Source organism: Cyrtonyx montezumae, unplaced genomic scaffold, assembly GCF_038088225.1.
Source record: "Cyrtonyx montezumae isolate F1298 unplaced genomic scaffold, pur_monq_1.0 scaffold_5, whole genome shotgun sequence".
NCBI classification, from domain to species: domain Eukaryota; kingdom Metazoa; phylum Chordata; class Aves; order Galliformes; family Odontophoridae; genus Cyrtonyx; species Cyrtonyx montezumae.
In genome coordinates, this window is record NW_027072056.1 from 13,621,693 (window position 1) to 13,641,078 (window position 19,386).

General features: G+C 43.1%; 1 protein-coding gene across 1 annotated transcript in view; it reads right to left on the reverse strand.

The window, feature by feature from the left end:
- Window positions 1-1,278: 1,278 nt before the first annotated feature.
- Window positions 1,279-19,386, reverse strand: part of LPP (LIM domain containing preferred translocation partner in lipoma) — a 370,558-nt gene continuing 352,450 nt past the window's right edge. The window contains exons 12-14 of the mRNA XM_065748152.1: window positions 6,812-6,990; window positions 4,352-4,472; window positions 1,279-2,342 (exon numbers count right to left, since the gene is read on the reverse strand). Coding sequence (XP_065604224.1) covers window positions 2,214-2,342; window positions 4,352-4,472; window positions 6,812-6,990 — 429 coding nt within the window. The 3' untranslated portion in view covers window positions 1,279-2,213. The remainder of the gene's footprint in view (window positions 2,343-4,351; window positions 4,473-6,811; window positions 6,991-19,386) is intronic.

Below are 19,386 nucleotides of genomic sequence, written 5' to 3' on the forward strand. Positions count from 1 at the left end.
AGAAGAATCTTACGTGCCACGGTTCAGGGAGCAGGAGCCCAGATGGAATCTGGCAGGAGTCACACTGCAAAAAAATCTGTTTATGTCTGAGGCAGTAAAATTCTTGAAGGCCAGGGCAGAAATCTAGTTTGAAAAGGCAAACTGCTTCAGTACAGTCACTATGGTGGTGAACGATTTCTTTTGCTTAATGATGCCACCCTTCTACAAAGAAGGATTCATTTTGAGCTGTGAATTTTGGGAATCTTCCCTGACACTGAAGGAGCCTGCCAACATACAAACCATGTGAGGAATGGAGGTTTCAGATTGGTATTTCTGTATTTGAATTTACTGTATACAGCTAAAGCTATTACAGTTCACAGTGCTCTTCCATATTAGTGCTAAACTGAAAATGCACCATTTGCAGGAACTGCGGTGACTACCTCCCTTTTTCTTTGTTTCCTATATCAGTCCAGATCATCTGACTTCTTTTTTTATTTCCCCCAGCATTAGTATAATTATATCAGGCTTCTGTTATAGAGACTGAAGATGAAAGCACCACATTTTCATTGTTTTTCAGTGGGCACATGAAAAAATTCCTCTAATATTGTTGAAAAGTGCCAGTTTGTTACTAATACGGTCAATCAGCCTGCAACCATTTTGGTTCTGCTTCTTAATTTGTTAAGTGCAAAGAAAGGTATTCTCTTTGATTACATCTGCAAATAAGATATTAATGTCAATTCAGTGATACGAAAATTACTCCCTCACTGTGTAATTTGCACCTTAGTTATTATGGGTTTCATGAACAAGAATATTATAGCTGCTCAGAGTGAGCCATGAATTTATAAGTTATTTTTTTAATTAACAAAATGAAAAAAAAAAAAAAAGCCCATGAACACCAACATGACAAAAAGAAAGGTTATCTCTGCCCAGCTTTTTATTTACCTTGGCACATGTATTATTTCTGGACAGAAGATGAAAGCGCTGCTCCTGGCCCAGCACTCTTCTGCAATGACATTTCACTGGAGACAAGTAATAAGTGGCTGGGATAAAAATGAAAGAAAAAAAAATCACTCGCTTTTTGAGATGGCACAGAGAAGGGTTTAGCACCTTCTTCAGCTTTAAGACAAAAACTGAACAACTTCAAGGTTCTTTTGCTGATGTTGGAATAATATACCTTTGCCAATGGGAGCTCCAGATCATGTGTGTGATCTTCAGAGAGATGTCTATCCCTGGTTCAGTCCCTGTTAAAGCTAAAGGAAAATCTTCCCATTTCAATAAACATCAGAACAAGACTCCACTGCTTAAACACCAACCCAGAAACCAGCACTGCCATTGGTCCCCTTATAGTGAGAGTGGCACAAGATTTTTTTGAGCATCGCTTTGCACTGCAGTTCTATGTAGTCTTATTTTTTATTCATTTAACCACTGGGATTTTTAAAGAGCGTTTCCAGCTCCAGATCCTTAAAAGACCTTCTCAGCAGACATGATTGGCTTACACCTCTAGTAAATCAAAAGCACATTGTGTGTGTGTGTGTTTGTGTGTGTGTGTGTGTGTGTGCAAGCTCACATCTTTCTGTGATTGCTCATATATTGTGAATTGGAAGCATCACTACTGAATAAGTTTATGCAATAGCAAAAATATAATTCCATAAGAAAAAGAAAAAAACAACCCTACAGAACTGGAAGGGAATGGAGACAAGTAAGGACCTAAGAAGAAATACACAGACAACAAATCTGTGTCCCAAAAAACTCAAAGTCAGATCTACACTCTTAGGCTCAGTACTGTCAAAACTGCATTGTTTGAATCATAATGAGCAGTACTAGTTCTGCTCTCACACTGGTTTCACACCTTCTGTGGAGCTACTTCTGCTGGTGATCCAGGTCCTATTAAAATCAAAGAGAAGATCCCCATAGCCGATCAGGTTTCCAAAATGACTTGGTAAAAGGAACTAGCTCAGCCACATTTTACCACTTCAGACCTTCTTCCACAGGCAAATAACTTAGCAGCTGGTGGTCTGACTTGCCACCCTCTTGAAGATTCATGTCTAAGTCAGGTGCCTGTTGTGGGCAGTCTGAACATGGCCACAGAACCGCCCTCTTGCTCCAAGGCCTTCCAGTTTTACTTTCTTTAAACAAACAAACAAATAAAGATTCAGACCCTAGGCTGGAAAGAAATCATGCAAAGCTTGTGCAATTCCCCCAGCAGGCATCCTGGGGAGGGTCACAGTTGGTACTCAGAGATCAGTGCTGGCCTTGGCAGTCAGAGCCTGGATCCGAGCTGAGTTGCAGGTCTTGCAAAGGATATGCCCATCCAGAGGGTAACAGCCCTGATTGTCCCCCTCAGACAGGAGGCCACCACAGTCCTAGGAAACCAGCAAAGAGAGTGAAATAAGAAACAGGAACCACATTACCTGAAGAATCTATTAGGCAAAGAAGCTCTCCTCACTCTCCACCTTGTAACAGGATCCAGCTTGAGTCAGAGCAAAGCATGAAGCTGAGGCATGTGATGACTTCCATGATTAAGACAATTTTGATAAGAGACAATGCAGCAGAGAAAGTGGGTTCTCAAGCTCTCTGCTGAATTTAATCCAATTGAAAATAAAAGAAGATTACTCCCTTCACATTTCGGAGGAAGGGAAAGGTCTTTAGCACTGGAGAAAGCATCAAACTTAAGCACATATTTATTACTGAGAAAAAAAAAAAGATGAAAAAGAAGCATCCCTGGAAAGGAAGCTTGGTACTAATATCCGACTACAGGTAATCTCCTTTGGATGAGCTGATGCCACAAAACTGCAGTAACCTCTTCTCAGGGTTGACAGCTAAGCAAACTCCTTGCCTGACTCCCATGACCAGAACTGTCACCTGTGTTTGTATTGCAATTGGTGCAAAAGGTTGTGGCTGAAAGGAGGATTTCAATGAGAGAGGGAACAGTGGAAACCTCAATAACAGGCCCCAGACCTGCCCCAGACACCTCAGCCTCAAGTCTAACTGCTAGGAACACTGGGAATTACTCCTCCCACACTGATCTGACAATTATTTGGGAAAGAACTGCTGATGGAGCTGCAGTGAGATTACAGTTTGCTTAGAAGCCATGTCTCTTCGTCATACATTTCTACACGTAATTACACCTAGACAAGGAAATGGTAGAAAAAGAATATAGCTATTGCTCTACTTGAGGTAGCTGAAATTCATGGAGGTAAAGGCCAAAACACAGAAGGATTTTCAGCCATTGCAAAAGAATGCTGTACCTTACTGTCTGGGAGTTTAACTCATTTTTGTTGCCTTGCTGACATGCAGCAACTTTGAGAAGAGTTGCATTATGCAGGGATCATACCTTAACAATCTTTGGACCAGCAAATCCACATAAGCATTTAAGGTCAAGTCTGCAACAGTTCAGTTGCCCATGAGATGCTGCTCTAAGCTAAGTATTGATCCAGGACCTGCACTGGACTTCATGGAACTGTGTGTCTGCATCCTTTGACATCCATATGCACAAAGCCCAGGTACCTCAACAGCCAGTGTGAGGACATGCTGCTTGATGAATTAGGCTCTGCAAAATTTAGTATACAAATGCCCAAATGCCTTACAAAAACTAGGCCTAAATAATGTGCTGAACCCTGGAAACCAATGACAGATTGAAGTGAGCCAGATGCCTCAAGTCTCAGCCTAGACCTTTAAGCCTCAGTCCATCCTTCTTTCCAGTTGGTTATTAAAACCTGCAGCTGTGATAAGAAATACGTTTGGTCTCATTTTCTTGCTCTGCCATCTGCCTGATATATTATCCAGCAAGTAACACATGCATTGAAGAATTCTTGAAGGTTCCCTAACACAGCTGTTCCCACATGTTAATTGCTTTAAGGTGATTTTTCTTCCGTCTTCAGATTCTTACCATCAAAATTATATGAAGTGTGTAATGAAACTGAACAGGAAAGTACCACAAAAAGCATTGCACAAAACAAGAATGATCATGTTTATGCGTCCATTAAAATTCTTCAACCCAGAGCCATATGTTGAGTTTCCTGTACAATCTTGCTCAAATTTTAACACGCATAGCTTTCATTTTAAGAATATAAACATGAGCAACATTTGTGTCCAAGCTATAATTTATGATGTTCTCAAATATTAAGCTCTAATTAACTGAGTCACGTTCTCTTGCTCTCCTAATGAACCTGTTATAAACAAGGGACCTGATTTTCTTCTCATTTGCACTGATATAAATGAGGAAAAATTCCTTGCATGCTGAAGACAGTGAAGTAATTTGATTGTAGAGATGGTGTTACAATAGTGTATGCCTGTCATGCATATAACATAAGGCAGTGATGAAATTATACCAACCTTTGATTTCTCTCCTTCATGCAGTTAGAATACTAACCTCACACCGATAGCACTGGACATGGAAGTCACGATCCAAGGCAACAATGCGGACAGTCTCCTCTTGTCCTGGGGCTGGCATGATGGGCTCCTTACACACTGAACATCTCGGTGCAAATTTCCTGAAGAAGAAAGAGACACAGACTGTAGTGCCCTCACTGTGGATAGGGCTGGCTTCACCCAGGGTCAGTTCAGAGATCGAGAGGAGCACAGGCCTTTTCTTTCTACCTTATGTTGTCCACCATACGACCTTCTGCCTAATTTGCTACGTTCTGGTTTTGCACTCTGCAGCTGCCCATGAGAAACGGTGATCTCTGCTCCCAGGCAGGTGGGCATCCATGGGAACATTTAGCCTGTGATGAGTCATTGCTTGCTGTTTCGGTTCAAAGCCTATGGGTACCAATTCCCTGGCAGCAGTTTCTCCTCACAAAAAAAAAAAAAAATACTTGTACCTACAGAATTTGCTGCTGTTTAATGAGTGCTGGGGTCACAGGCTACACAGCAACAGAGGGCAAATGCTTATGGCAGACATCAGAACACAAGGAGATCAAAGGCCCTCCTCCTCTGAAATGCCTAGGAAAGATTGACTCTGCCACCCAGCCTGTCACACAAACCACCCCAGAATTAACTAGCTCAGAAAAAAATTAAAATCTAACTGTTCTAGGAATAAAGAAAAATATTAATTTCACTGGCAGCAGATGAAAGATGCCTGTGTAGCTGCGATCTAACGAAAAAATGAATTAAACAGTGGCTATAGTGAGCGCTCTGAAAAATAACTTACATGGATCATGATATGACCGGAGCTGCAATCGCAGTTAATTATATGCTGCTTCATGCAGGCACTTCCTTGTGCCATTTAGCTCAAATGTAGTGGTTAAAAATACTTCACCATTGCTCCGTCCAGGCCGCTGTGGGTAATTCACTTTAAGCCAAATATTAACTCCAGCGACCCAGAAATGACTCTTGCAGATTTCAAGGGATATGGATGTGCTACTGCAGGCCCCAAGCTCAGGAGGTAGCTAAGAGACAGTGTGAACCTCAGGCACAGTTCTGTCAACAAAGCAATGCACAAGGTGTTGAGCGCTCAACTTCCAGATCAGGAGGATGTCACCACTGACCAATTAAAATGGGGCTGGCCAAAGTGCTGCTAAACAAACAGAAGCCTAAAGACATTCTGAAAGTTCCATCAGGTCTTGTGCTACTCCCATTATCTTCCCCCCTCACTCTTTCACTCAGCAATTTTATGCCCTTTGCCTGGACTGACAGCCTCCCACTTCCCACTCTCAGGGTCACTTCCCACTCTTAGAGCTGTAAGATCCAGATCTGTTCACAGCCAAAGGGCTTCAGGATAGGACAGCAGCTCCCACTCTTTCTCCTGAAGGCTCCAGGACTTGGGGAAGAAGCAGTCTCCAAATTGTAAGTGGGTTGGAAGGAAGTTTTTCAGGAGCATGACTGATGCCTTAGCCTCATGTTGGGTCTCTGCCCAGGACCAAATTTTATCTTACATGTGACTGCTGGCACAGAAAAGCAAGACAGCACACAGCTGCCTCAGCACCTGTCAATTAACCCAACTTATCTGAGCTACAGGGAACATCCTCATATTGGATTTTAGCGTGCAAGTTGATGGTGGCTGCTTTCCATTCTGTCAAGTCAGTTAGCTTCTCTGAGCTTTCAGGCCCACACACTGATGTCACGAGGCTCAGATTAAGTCTACCCTCTTGGAAATTAAGAGATAAATGGTTGAGATGTAAACTCACATTTGTCAGTATTGATTTTCTCTTTTAATTGAGGGGTGTAATACGTCTGTCTTTTCCATACAGTGGAAACATTTGTGCTCTGATTATATCTACATGCCTTCCTTAGATGTGATGATGGGGGTGGTAGCGTGGCAGCGACAGAACCTCCTTGCAACTATATCTTTCAACTTAACTTTAAATAGCAGTTTCACCATAAATTATTAGCAGGGCTGTATTTTTAGCAGCTTTAAAGAGCTAATTAGCAACCAGAAACAAGAGAAACTATGAGTGTCCTATGGCCACCTAGGTCCCTCTAGCTGGTAAGCAAACACCTGCTGAGTGCAACAGCACAGGACCTCTCTTAATTGCTCAGGATGAAGAAAGGGAGAGACACTGATATGGAAGCACAGGTACAGTCAAAGAGAAATGTGCACGTCGTGAGCTCAGAGAAGGCAAGGAGGAGTGCAGAGCATTTTAAATAGATGAACACAGAGGTTATCCATAAATTCGGATCTATACAAGACACAGATCAAGCATTACCAGCCAATCAATCTTGTATGCCACACTTCACCTGATTGAAGCAGAGCTCTGACTACTTCACAGAGTCTTCAGAGGAAGAGGCAGAAGGTCATCTCTTTTTGGACACTCAGAGCGAATAAGAAGCGTTTTTAGGAACAGAAGGGACAGACAATAAGCAAAGCCACTGAGAGCAGCCTGGGCCGTACTTATGGAAATCCTCGATGCAGTGGATGTTCCCACCAGCATCCACAGTGAAGGGAATCCCATCCAGGCTGCGATGGCACATGACACAGGTGAAGCAGTGGGGATGGTAGGCCTTCCCAGTGGCTCGGAGGATCCTTTCCATGATGGGCTTCGTGCATACACTGCACTGCTCCAGTGTTTTCTGCAGAGAAAACATACACAACCAGATGTGAGCTCCATCTCAGCAGGATGTTTATAAAGGTCAGCTGGGCTGGAGGCAACTGCTACTCTACTTAGCAGCTTTAGGGACCTTCATTTCTTCTACGTAAGTGCAACATAATCAACAAAGAGCATGTTAACAGCAAAGGGCACGTGTCAAGCCTTTAATGTTACGTCAGAGTAGAAAGCAGTGTAATTCCTGGGAGAAAATCACAGCCTTTTCTCAACAACTCCGAGAAATGATCAGAGATGACCCACCAGGTGGATGTATCTGAGATACTGAAGCTTCTGTAGCCAAGAACACAGGAGGAAGTTCTGCAGTTTATGTTTCTGCATGTTTGCCTCCAAACTGCCCAGTCTGAATGACTTCTTACAGCTGAGTTATCAGACAAAATCTCCATAAAGCACAGTGCAAAGCTGGAACTCACACTCCTGGGGCTCTACAGAGACAGTGTAACTGCTCTGCCCTAAGGAATCTTTATCTGTCTGGTAAGTAAACCTTAATCTCCCTCTCCCAGAAGGAAAATTACTGTCAAGTCCTAGGAGTACACAAGACAGTGCCAGGAACAAGAGCATTGCATGGGCATGAGTTCAGGATGACTTCATGTGATCGTTTATCTCTACCCCCCAATGTCTGAGATGATGACTAAAATGCCAGTTTCAAAGCCGTGCTCCCAGCCTTACAGGTATGCCAACCTCACAGGTGTACCAGCCTGCTCCTGAAGCACTGGAGCCAATAAAACATCCTTCAAGTGGATTACATTGAGCAACTCATCTCATTTCAACTCTCACTCATCCCAGTAGTCAGTTATAGAAACACCAACATAGTTTTGCTTCAAATAGCTGCCCACAATACATTCCAGCCCTTCTGACACCAGCTGTGCAAATTACTATTTCAAACCAAGCACCCAAAATGTATATGCCATGAATCAAAGGTGCAAAACACATAGACACTACCAATAAATCTATGGCAATGATTTGGATCATTTCGATTGTCCTTAGGAGAATGAATTTCACCTCACTTGATGCACCTGGAGATATCAAAAGTAATCAACGAATGTTTGAACTTGGGACATGGCAGAATGCCTATGGTTGTAATACTGATTATGACTGAGATACATAGATATGAGGAGAGGAAAAGAAGAAAACATGTAATGGGACAGAAACAGAAAAAGCTGCTGAAAGGCAGATCGTGTTGACAAACAAAGGAAGGCTGAAGTTATTCTGTTTCCTCATGCAACAAATTTCCCAGGGAAAATAGTACTTTGACTGACCACACTGTTATTGCTTCTTTGAGCCAATATTCACAGGGGTAAGATCCAGTCCTTACATGTACAGCCAAAATGTACTGTCAGGAGATGAATCACCCAGGAGCTCCGATAGGTTACTTCTATACTCACACATACGTCTTGGATGTTATCTTTGGGGTGCAAATCACCAGTAAGATACATATAGACACAAAGGCTCCTATCAGAAGATCAAAAGGATTGGTTCTGGAAAGCTTGATATGCAAAGTCCAGAATTGCAACCCATATGAAAACCATCTAACACATTTATAAAGAGAATGCAGCCAGGCTAGTGCTGGTTTCAGCCTGGATTTTGTGTTATGCTTTGTAATAATGGGCAGGAAAGAATTATTGCTGGTCTTTCTGTCTGGTTGCTGTCACCATCATCATCACTGTAACAGTAGCTGGTATGCCAGAAAAAATCAAGGTTGGTAAATTTCTCCTTGGAGGAATAACATGGCAAATGAACCAGTTCGCTTTGTATAAGCAGATCAAATCAGCTCACTCATGCTGCTCTCTGTACCACCATGGAAGGAATGCTGCATACCTGCAGATGCCTGTGGAAGACTTTGTCACTCATAAGGCATCATCTACGACAACTTCTGAATACACACAGGTATTGAGCATTTGCCTCACCAAGTCACTGCTTTCTTTGTTTCCAGGAGCTGTCAAGTGAGGCCAAGGGCAAACAAGAACAGGACGAACAAAGCACAGCAGTTCCTCAGGACATGCTCCCAACCTCCAGCAATTTCTGGCTCAGGATGCCCAGCTCTCTGCTCAACAGCCTTGAATGAATGCTCCTCCCTTGAACTTTCCAAATAGTCTTCTGAATTCTGATAAACACGAAGCACCCACAACATAACCAGGAATTTCACAGCTTACTTGCATATGGAGAGCTGCTCTGCTGACAGCAAAACCTGAGCACAATCAGCGTGGTACTGTGAACAGAGCAGAAACCAGCAGCTGTGAGCCATCCCAAGCAGTGTGGCCTGGAAACACTCTCACTACAGGTCTAGTACAGCTCCTGCTCACACATTTCAGAGGGAAAAAGTTCTGGCTGCAAGGGATCACTGCGGCCATCCTGTCTGACATCTTGTGTGATGCTGGCTTCGGTGGGAGTTTTACAGTGGCCCTAACAACAGGTAATCATGTTTCTGGATTATGCCTTAAGAAAACACAAGTCAGAAGAATACAAGTGCTCCCAAATCTCAGCTCAGTAGCACCATTTGACATTTTCACAGCTAAGCATGACAAGCATTTTAAATTGACAGACTCTTGATTAAACCTCCTATACAATCCAAAAATCTGACCTGAGAAATTTATTCTTTTCATCCTCTCAAGTCTGTACCAGTGAGGAAAAACAAAGTCATTAGATTCAGACTTCAGTTCACTCCCTGTCTGCGAGTGTATTTGCTTAAGCCTCGTTCCCTGCTAGATCCCTGGCTCAAACCCTTCTCTTCAAGGTGTTACCACACAATGCCAAAGGGAAAGCTTCCTCGACTCACACCCATTTGACATCAGGTTGCTATAAGGCAGGATTTGGCCTGTGGAGCTAACAGGGTTTTGTTTGATTCTGTAATCAGGTTATCCCACATGCCTAAATGCAGCCCCAGCAGCTAACAACCTGCACAGAGGTATTTCTGCACATTATGAAAATGGCATCACTCTAGGATTTTAAGTTTGGCTTCTTGATTTTGCTCTCACAGTTTAGCTAACTCTCTGAACAACTCCTGGAAGTTTCAGGCTTTCACAAAGCCAAAAAAGATGTAAAAAAACAAAACGATGGCATTGATTTTTACCTTTTCTCCTGAGCTGCCTCTGTCAGCCCCAGGGTGCGTCTGATGAGCTTACACAGAACAGCAAAGGAAGGCACAGAGAAGAAACATAAGGAACACCAGACCTAGACACTGTGGTCAATTCAAGTCATAAGAGTACAGCCCACAAATCCAGGATGGGCTGGGGAGGAAGTTTACCACCATTTTCCCAATGTTTTGGCTAAGAGGCAGGCAATAGCCATCATTATTGAGACACTCATGTCCCCAAATCTAATTTTTGGAGGCCAGTAAAAGGACAGAAAAGAGCAAATGATGTAATCTATTTCTAAATGGGAGGCTGGACCCACAGTAGAGACGAAGTCTGGGTCTAGGCCTCCTGTGAGCAGAACTGCTCACCCACAGCAAAGAAGAATCTCACCTGGGGAGAATAATAAATCATGGACTTGTAACGGTTGGGGGAGACCTCTAAGACCAACAGGTCCAATCCCAATCCATCACACCATGCCCACAAACCACATCCTTCAGTGCCACATCTCCACGGTTCTTGAACACCTCCAGGGACAGTGACCCCACCACCTCTCCGGGCAGCTGTGCCACTGCATCACTACTATTTATGAGAAAAAATGTTTCCTAATATCCAACCTGATTGCATCCTAATGTATCTGTAAAGAGAAATGAATCCAAGCAAAGGTACATGAAAATGCAGACAAAGAACAACTGAAGTGAGCAGGATATCAATAAGCAGCTTGTGGGTAAAAATTTGTAGACTTAAAGAAATGCAGCCCTGTCAGTAACGAAGAGTGAACACATATCTGACATTAAGTGGTGAGGAAATTGTTGAAGAGTCTCCTTATAGCAACACTTGGCCCCTCAGAAACAGCCGACACCAAAGGAAATCGCTTTGCAGATGGTGGGTTTACATGTGGGAAACAGTGAGATTTCAGGCTGCTGGGAAACACTTCTGGGGTGCAAGAGCCATCAGAGGCTGAAAGTGGGAAGTGGTTGAATCCCCTCCTGAAAACTTAACATTCCAGATGGAGAGCTGGCAAACAGCTTCGGGAACAGAGCTGCGGTGACAGGCAGGCAGCTTGCTTCCCTAATGCTCTAGGTAATAACCCACATGACCAAATTTTGGGTGATAGCAGTAACTCACAATATGGTGCAGCAGGAGGACCCTCCCACAATGACCTTGCAATGAATACAGAAGAAAAACCACAAAGATTAGTCATTGCTTCTGGTGTACTAGCAATTCATCTGGAGCGCTAATGAACACAACCTCTCCTGCACTGTGAGCAGCAGACAGAGCTGAGCTCATGCTCAAGGACATGAGGATGGGCTAGCCCGTTTTGCTGGGAAAAGGGAGGTAAGTTGCTGGAATAAATTATATTGGCAACTCATGCACAGGGACATGAACTTGCTTTGTGAGCACTGCAGAAGAAACGTTTTTGGAGGGACTGCAGAGTGGAGATGGTATTGGCTGCGGGAACCAAAAGTGACTGTTGAGCTAAAAACAGGCACACAGTCAACTGCTGTAGCTGAACTGTAACTTAGTAAAGTGTGGTAAGTGAATTGCTTTAAATCTTGTGACTCCATCCTTCATTTCCTCCAACTGTGAGGAGAGAGGAGCGGGAGACATTTTCCCCATCGTGGGATGATTTTTGAGGCTTGAAAATATTTCCATCCTTAAATGAAGACAGTTAAGTGAAGACAGAACGCTTTAATCTCAAAAAGTCTGGTGAATGTATAAACCCCAAATTAGATCAGGTCAATTGAAACACTGCACTTCAAATGGTTTCATTTAGGTTTTGGGTCTGCAACTATAGAGCTGGATTCTAAGTTAAGTATAAAGCAGACATCGGTGCAGGGGTTAAGTGTCAAGATGTAATTTCAACACTTCCAAACCTCCCTTTTTTTATTTTGCTTTTTTTTTTTTTCCCAGAAAACAAACGTTCAATACAAAGACCCCGTTTCCCTTCCCAAAGACCCCAGACATCCCCAATGATTATTTGCCCATCTTTCTCTACATATGGGTAGATCTTTGGTATAAACAGTATTTAATTCACTAATGGATGGCATGAAGATCCCTCCTCCATATTTGAGAATGCTTGGGTGTGTGTGGGTTAACTTTTCCCCTTACCTTACCAGCTGGATACACGATGAGCAGTACCTGAGCTCTCCTGACCTTCCCCAGCTCTCAGAGCCATAGGTGCTGCAGGCAGAAGCCCTGGAAGCATCTTGGCTGAATCTCTGACATTTGGGCCACACTGCCCACAGCAAAGTGTCAGTGTGTGTGTGGGGGGGAAGAGACACGACCTGTCAGCCAGAAGTACCCTGGAAAAAGCCCCTAATTCAGCCACAGTGGTGAGCAGCAAGGGTACTCTTTAGGTGGTATAGTTTGTTTTGCTGGGAGAAGGGAGGGAAGATGCTGGAATAAATTACACTGGCAACCTTGCAATGCTACCAGTGTGATATGGGTGAGCCAAGCACACGGCTACCAACAACTACACAGTGTAGACTCAGGCCCTGCAGGCTGCTGTTTTCAGTGGCTTTCAAATAGTTCTTCCATTCGGCTCAGTTTTCAGTGGCTTTCCCAGCACAGTAGCAATACCACAGCTGGCATGCTTCCCCCTCTGCTGGAATCTGCTTTTCTTGTCAGGATCAACCCAACTCAGCTTTGTGTTTTTGGACTCGGAGCAGTTGGAGGTGAATCTGGCACAGAGTTCTCTCAGCATACAGGGTGAAGGAGTCCCTTCTCCTTGCCCTGCAACTATTAGAGAAACACTAGATGTGTTTTTGTGGCTTGCATTAGTAGGAAAAATGACAACAAGAGGCAATCAACTCCACAAACGTGTAATAACATCAAGGCCACGATGAAAATGGAGCAGGGTTTAAGAAGAGCTCCACAAATGATTAGCAGATGTCAAAACATGCTCTACAATTGGTGGAAGAAGGAGCTTCATTTGCTCTTTAAGAACATCATCTTATCAAACATAGGTTGAGGGATGGCTTTGCCATCATCTGAGCATACCTGAGGGTGGAGAGGAGACCTGGAGAAGGCAGCTGCTGGATGCAGTGGTCCCACAGGCTGTCCATACTAACTGGGGTGAGGTTGGTCTGGAACAGCACAGCCAGGGACAGATTGGCCTCTCAACCAAGGCTCAACCAAGTTCAGGATTGTTTTAGAGAAGTGCCATGGCCATCTCCAATACCAACAAATGGAGACTGTAGGAACACTGGGGTTAACTGATCTGCTCTGCATTATCCTCGGTGTCCAACCACAGCCACACTGACTCCTTCCAGCTAAGAATCCACAAGAAGCCTCATGTTGGAAATTACTTAACTACCTCTGGCACTCAAAGCTACTCATCTTCTGTACATTCTTCGCCTTGACAACATTGAGATCTTTGTCACTTTAAAATGGCAGCATTTATAAACATAACTAATGAGGAACTTCACCTCTGAACTGGTGGGCTGGAAGATAAAATGCCTGATTTTCCTACTACCTTTTCAACCAAGTAACTGTCAGAGGCAAGTTGCTTCCTTGCACTTGAAAGCAACCTTAACAACACGGATTTTGTTATATATCTTGGTAAACAGCTCTTGTCCCTTCGGGAATTTTCCATCTGGTAAAGCTGTGTTTCCAGACCTTCTCACGTTCTGACATCAAAAAAGAGGAGGTGCACATTCCTCACAGAACCAAAGCAGTGCATCATGTTAACATGACCACATGAAGTTGGTCATGCTACACCAGGACTGCTCCAGGTTCAGCATATGCCAACCAGTGTGCTGGAGTGGGCCCCTGGGGTGCTGGACACATGAACATCAGTAAGGCAATTGAAGATGAGCCTCCTTGGCAAGGAGGGATGATCTAAGGTTGTTACAATCTCAGATTTCTTCAGTCCAAGGAGATCCCAAACTCATGACCAGACCTCTGGCCCTCATTAAAACCTGTTGCATAACTCAATGCCTGGAGTAAGACGCTGATTCTCAAAGATTTCTAATTGAAAGAAATCCATCACAATCCCTCTCAGAATGCCAGAGATAAACAGTTTGTTCACAGCTTCAGCAGCTCAAGAGAACTGGCACAGAGCTGCCACTGAAATCCCTGAACCTCGTTGCAGCAGCAGCAATGCCTTGTGGGATTAGGATGGCTTCTGACCACTAGGGTCTCAACCTAGAGATAATCATCTGCTGGTTTTGCCCATTGCAAAGACTGTCTGCAGCTAGTTTGAGAATCTGTTGGAATTCTTTCTGAAGCCACCAAGGTTCACTCTACTGTAAAAAATGGTGCTATTCTATTAGCTCTGCTCCTCAGAGACAAGAAAAACACACTGCACATTTCAACAGCCTGCACTTTTACCTATTATTAACATCAGGTGACAGCACCTACAAGCCATAATCGCAACACAGGACTCCATTGTACAAAGTGCTCCAGGGGATAAAGCAAAGCTGCTCCCTATGCCCAAGTGCATACAGACTTTGCACTACAGATGTTGCACTGCTTGCCTTACATGTTCTTACCATCAAATCCATCTATTCTCTCACAACGTGATGTACGTGACCTTGTATGCTGCCCTGGGAGTTCTGCCTAAATAAGGATTGAAGGATCTGTCCCATTGTGATTGCTTTCTGCGCAGGCAGAATTGCATGCAGCTGGGAGATGTGGCAAACAGTGAGCAGATACACTCTGCTCCTTGTTTAGATACAATTGTGGACAACACAGAGATTTAAAGCTTAATTAGCAGTGCTGAGGAAGCTGTTAGAGAGGCATTTCAAACCACTTGCAGTTTAAACTGATTAGAACTTTGTGAAAACAAAACAAAACAAAAATGGTGTAGCAAATCATTAGGCCAAAATCCAAGTCAAGCTGAACCGCATCAAAGGAAATAGAAAGAAGTTACTATCAGCAAGAAGTGGGCTTTTCTCTTCCTCTTTTTTTTTTTTTTTTGTTTGGTAGAGAATTTAATTTCATAGCCTTTAATAAACCTGACTCTCCAATCCAAGCTTGCCACTCTGGCAAAGAGCTTAACCAAAATAACACTGGAACTCATAGCTGGCAGACTGAAGAGACTATAACTTGGTCAAATCTGGGTGGAATACAAGAAAAAAATCCAAAATTCCATTCAATCTTCCTGTTTTAGAATTTTGATGTAACTGACCATTGACATGGAAATGTTATCTTGACCTTAACTGCTAAAGCTGACTTGTGGAGAAAAAAATGACTGACTCTGTGACATTTCGGTGGCTATTTATAGTTCCCCTCACTCTCCTCATTCTTGATATTTTTACATTAGAAATGAGTTCTTGCCTGCCATGCTTTTCCTGAAGGAACGAGTGGAGCAAGAATTTGTGACATAAAAACCCCGAAGAAAATGGAATCTTGTTGATTAACACAGAAAGCAAATTCCATTTGAAGCTGTTTCTCTCAGTAAGCCATCATCCAGCAAAGATGAGCTTTTTTTTGGTTACAGATTGAACACCACCAGCCTTTTAACTACAGCCTACTTAAAGCTGGCATTTTATGCCTCCCCTGCTCTCCAGGAGAGATTTCCTGGAAAACAAACAAACAAACAAACACAAAAACAAGGGAAAAGAGGGGTACTGCTGGACATTCTAGATATTTCTAAAGTAGTTAAGAACCATAAATTTAAAACAAAAAAGGCAGAATCCTTCTCTTCATTCCTTCTGCCCCATCCCTGGAGGTGTCCAAGGCCAGGTTGGATGGGCCGTGGGCAGCCTGATCAGGTGGGAGGCAAACAGCCTGCTGCAGGAGGTTGGAGCTTGATGATCATTAAGGTCCCTTCCAACCCTAAGCCATTCTATGATTCTATTCTATGATTCTAAAATCCTCACCTTCTTAAGCTCCGAGGAAAGGCACACCATCCACTATCTCCTGCCTATTTCAAATCATAGAGAAGAGCATGTCTAAGGGGCTTGTAATAACTACCAAAATATGAATATCCAATTAACAGCTCCTCTACCCAAGTTACTTACGCAAAGAGAATGCAAAGCTTCTTGTGCTCCCCCTTTCACCTCAGTCACAAAGGGCAGTCATGCTTTCCAGTGGCATGAGAAGAGCAGTGGGAAGTAAGGATGGCTGGCTTCTGTCCTTGGGTTCACCAGTGACTGTTTCATTTCAATATTTTCCATCTCTCTGCCTCATGTTTAATGGGTTTAGTCTGATACTGAAAAACCTGTGATGCTCTAACTGACGTACTGTCACTATTTTGAATACCAAAGCTAGCACCTAGAACTACCAAGAAGTAAACAAGTCTCTAAATCAACCCAAAGCAAAAATAAGCCAAAAGGTCACGAGATTTTGCACAAAATTCAGAGAACTTTCAATGAAACACTTTCTGAGTGCAAGACATTTTTTTCAGTGCATACATGTGAGTTGTGAAATACAGGTCATGGCAACAGTTCAGCATAAAAATAGCTGCTTTTAATAGATAACATAATTCAATATAAAGCTTGGAAAAAGAACCAACAGAACTCTCCGTGCACTTGGATGCTGCTGCTACCTGGTCTAACAGAGAGAATACGATTCTCCCAAATCCCTAATGTGTTTCTTAAAGAGCTGCCAAATGCATTTAAGTCCCTGACGTGAAAAGAGAACATGATGGAGCCTGTAGGGCAATGGGAGACTAGCTCGTGCCTGGAAGGCAAAGGCTGAAACTTTAGTAGGTCCTCTGAGGTCCGAAGTGAGGGAAAAGATAGTTACTCAAATTCCTAAAGAAACTGTCCTCAATGAAATGCATATTTTGAAGACTTCGGGCAGGGATCACTGGCAGCTAGTGTTGTATGCTGTCAAGGATAAGAACAAGAAGAAACTCTTTGGACTGTGAACTGAGTGTCTGCATTCCTTCCCCCATTGCTGAAAGGACCAGGTCCTTTTTTTTTTTTTTGCCAGGATTTCTTCTGAGGCTTGAACTGTGCTATCCCCTGGAGCAACACCCATTCTTCTGTCTAGAGTCAGACTCTAATTAGAAATAAATACAGCAGCTGAGTAAGTCCAGGGTCAAATATATTCCCTAGCAGGTACTGGAATTATTTTTAGATGTAATGACATCCCTAATTCTTTTCATTCAGGTGACCTGGATGCTTGCTTCAGTTCCTGGTTTGGTGAAGCAAGTTTGAGCCGCCTGCTGAGATAAGAGTAACAGAGGAGGAAGGGATATGAAAAGGGAAATGGAGACAACTATATGAGTAGAATCCAGGGATGGAGCACATAAGAGAATTTCTAACAAATTTCTACAGTGAGATGTGAGAAAAGTGAAAGTCTGCCTAGCTTCCAGCTGAAGACTGATGTTCATTCATCCATTCCCTCCTTCCCTCCCCACTACATAATGTTCTCAGCCAGAGAAAGATGTAGAGACATAGATGTCAGCTCCTCTGCAACTCCAGCCCCCTTCTGCCAACACTCAACTGCTATGGCCATCACTGACAGACAACTAAACACAGGGTTTGGAGAAAAAGGATAATAAATTACTCCTTCTAACCTTCAAACCGATACCTGCACTATAGGGCAGATCCTCTGTGTCATCTCTGGAACAATATGTGAACAGTGACTTGGAGGCTTTGGGTACTCTTCTGTTTAAGATATCGGGGTGTCACTGCTGGGCAGAAGCTTCCTTGCAGCACAATTGCTAACCTACTTTATCTATCCTCTTAGTACTGTTCTTTTACTCTCAAACTGGAAAAAATTAAGGCTTCTTGTGGAAAAAAAAAAAAAAGCTGACTTATTTTGGACAGACAACATGGAGACTTGGACACAAACCTTGGATGGCAAAACCATCGGAATGCAAATAGAAACGGGCTCTGTGATTTGCCATCGAGAGCAGATGGACACATCTGAGTAGGTGGTAATTCTCTGGTGTCAGCAGGGTTAGTCAAGGATGTTCACTCTAAAGTCATTTCTTTCCCTTTCATCACCACAAGAAATTCTGGATTAATTTGGAATATGAAGGACACTGGTCTGAGCTGTCGGTAAGGTTTATGTCAGAGCAAAGCAGACCGAAAATCAAGCTGACAGCTGGCATTTCTTTCCCAGGTCTTTTACATCACTTGAGGAGGCTGCCCTGTGTATTATTTAAAGTTGAAAAGCACAGCCACTGAGCACTGTGCCAGTCAGCTAACTGTCAGCTCCTAATAGATACTAACCAGATTACTTCTTAGTTTGTGAAAGCAACACCACGAAAGGCTTTCAGCCAAGTATTACATTAAAAAAAGAAACAACAGTTGAGAAAACACAGTAAACCCCAAAGGTGAATGGAGCTTTTGAAAAGAAGAGATTCACTTGGGTACAGGCAGCAGTAACATAAACTCCAGTCTTGTGACAGTGCTCGAGCATCAACAAGCAAAACACAGCAATAGAAGAAACCAACTCGTTCAGCCTCACTGTTTTCCTAGTGACACAGTTACATAAGGAATGTACATTTATATAAACACACTGAATGTATAATAAATATTATATAACATGCCCATTCTCCAGTCAATAGGGTCTTCTCAGTGTAAGGACTTTTGTGCTAGAATCACAGTGCCTATGGAATATAGAGGAAAAACAATATTATTCCGGGATCGTTCTGTAACTGTTCTGCTCTGTTATGGGGATAATTCTTTCCACAACAGTGGAAAATAAAGTGGTCTGCTACTTCATACATTGTTTTAAAGGTCTGAGATCTTCCACAGTCACCTGCACCAGTGGTTGTTTCTTATTAACTGCTGAATAGTTCATTTCCATCCTAAAACAAATCACTTCCAACTTTCCTTTCAGAAGGCCAGAAATTGCCTTTTTTCCTGCAAGAATGTCTGAACACCAAACCAATCTGCTCCTTGCCTTTTGCCAAGCAGCTCATGCAAAGTAAAACTGGTACAGCCTATATCTTTCCATTGCTGATGGTTTAATGGATCTACTAGGAACAACAGAAGAAGGATCCATACTTCACCATGTTCTGTGGATCAGGTCCATGTGAAAGACAGGATGGTAGAAACATGTAGCTCATGTATCTGAGCAACTCAGTTACCAGCTAACACAAGGAATACGAATGAACAATGGTATTCTTCTAATGAAATAAACATTTTGCTGCTGGCACCATACTACCTCACTGGGCAAAATGGTCCATCCCTGCCTGTAATACCACTCCAGCTTCCAAAGAGATGAGTGAAAAGGACAGAAGGGCCGTGAGTGGTGGTGAAGGGAGAGCTAGGAAGTGATCTAGGACTTTATGAGCCATCCACTTTTTCCGGGTTTGCTGTTAGGGCAGCTTAGCCCAACTCTGCCCTACCTGTAAGCTTTCCTATGGAAAACTTAATGTTGGC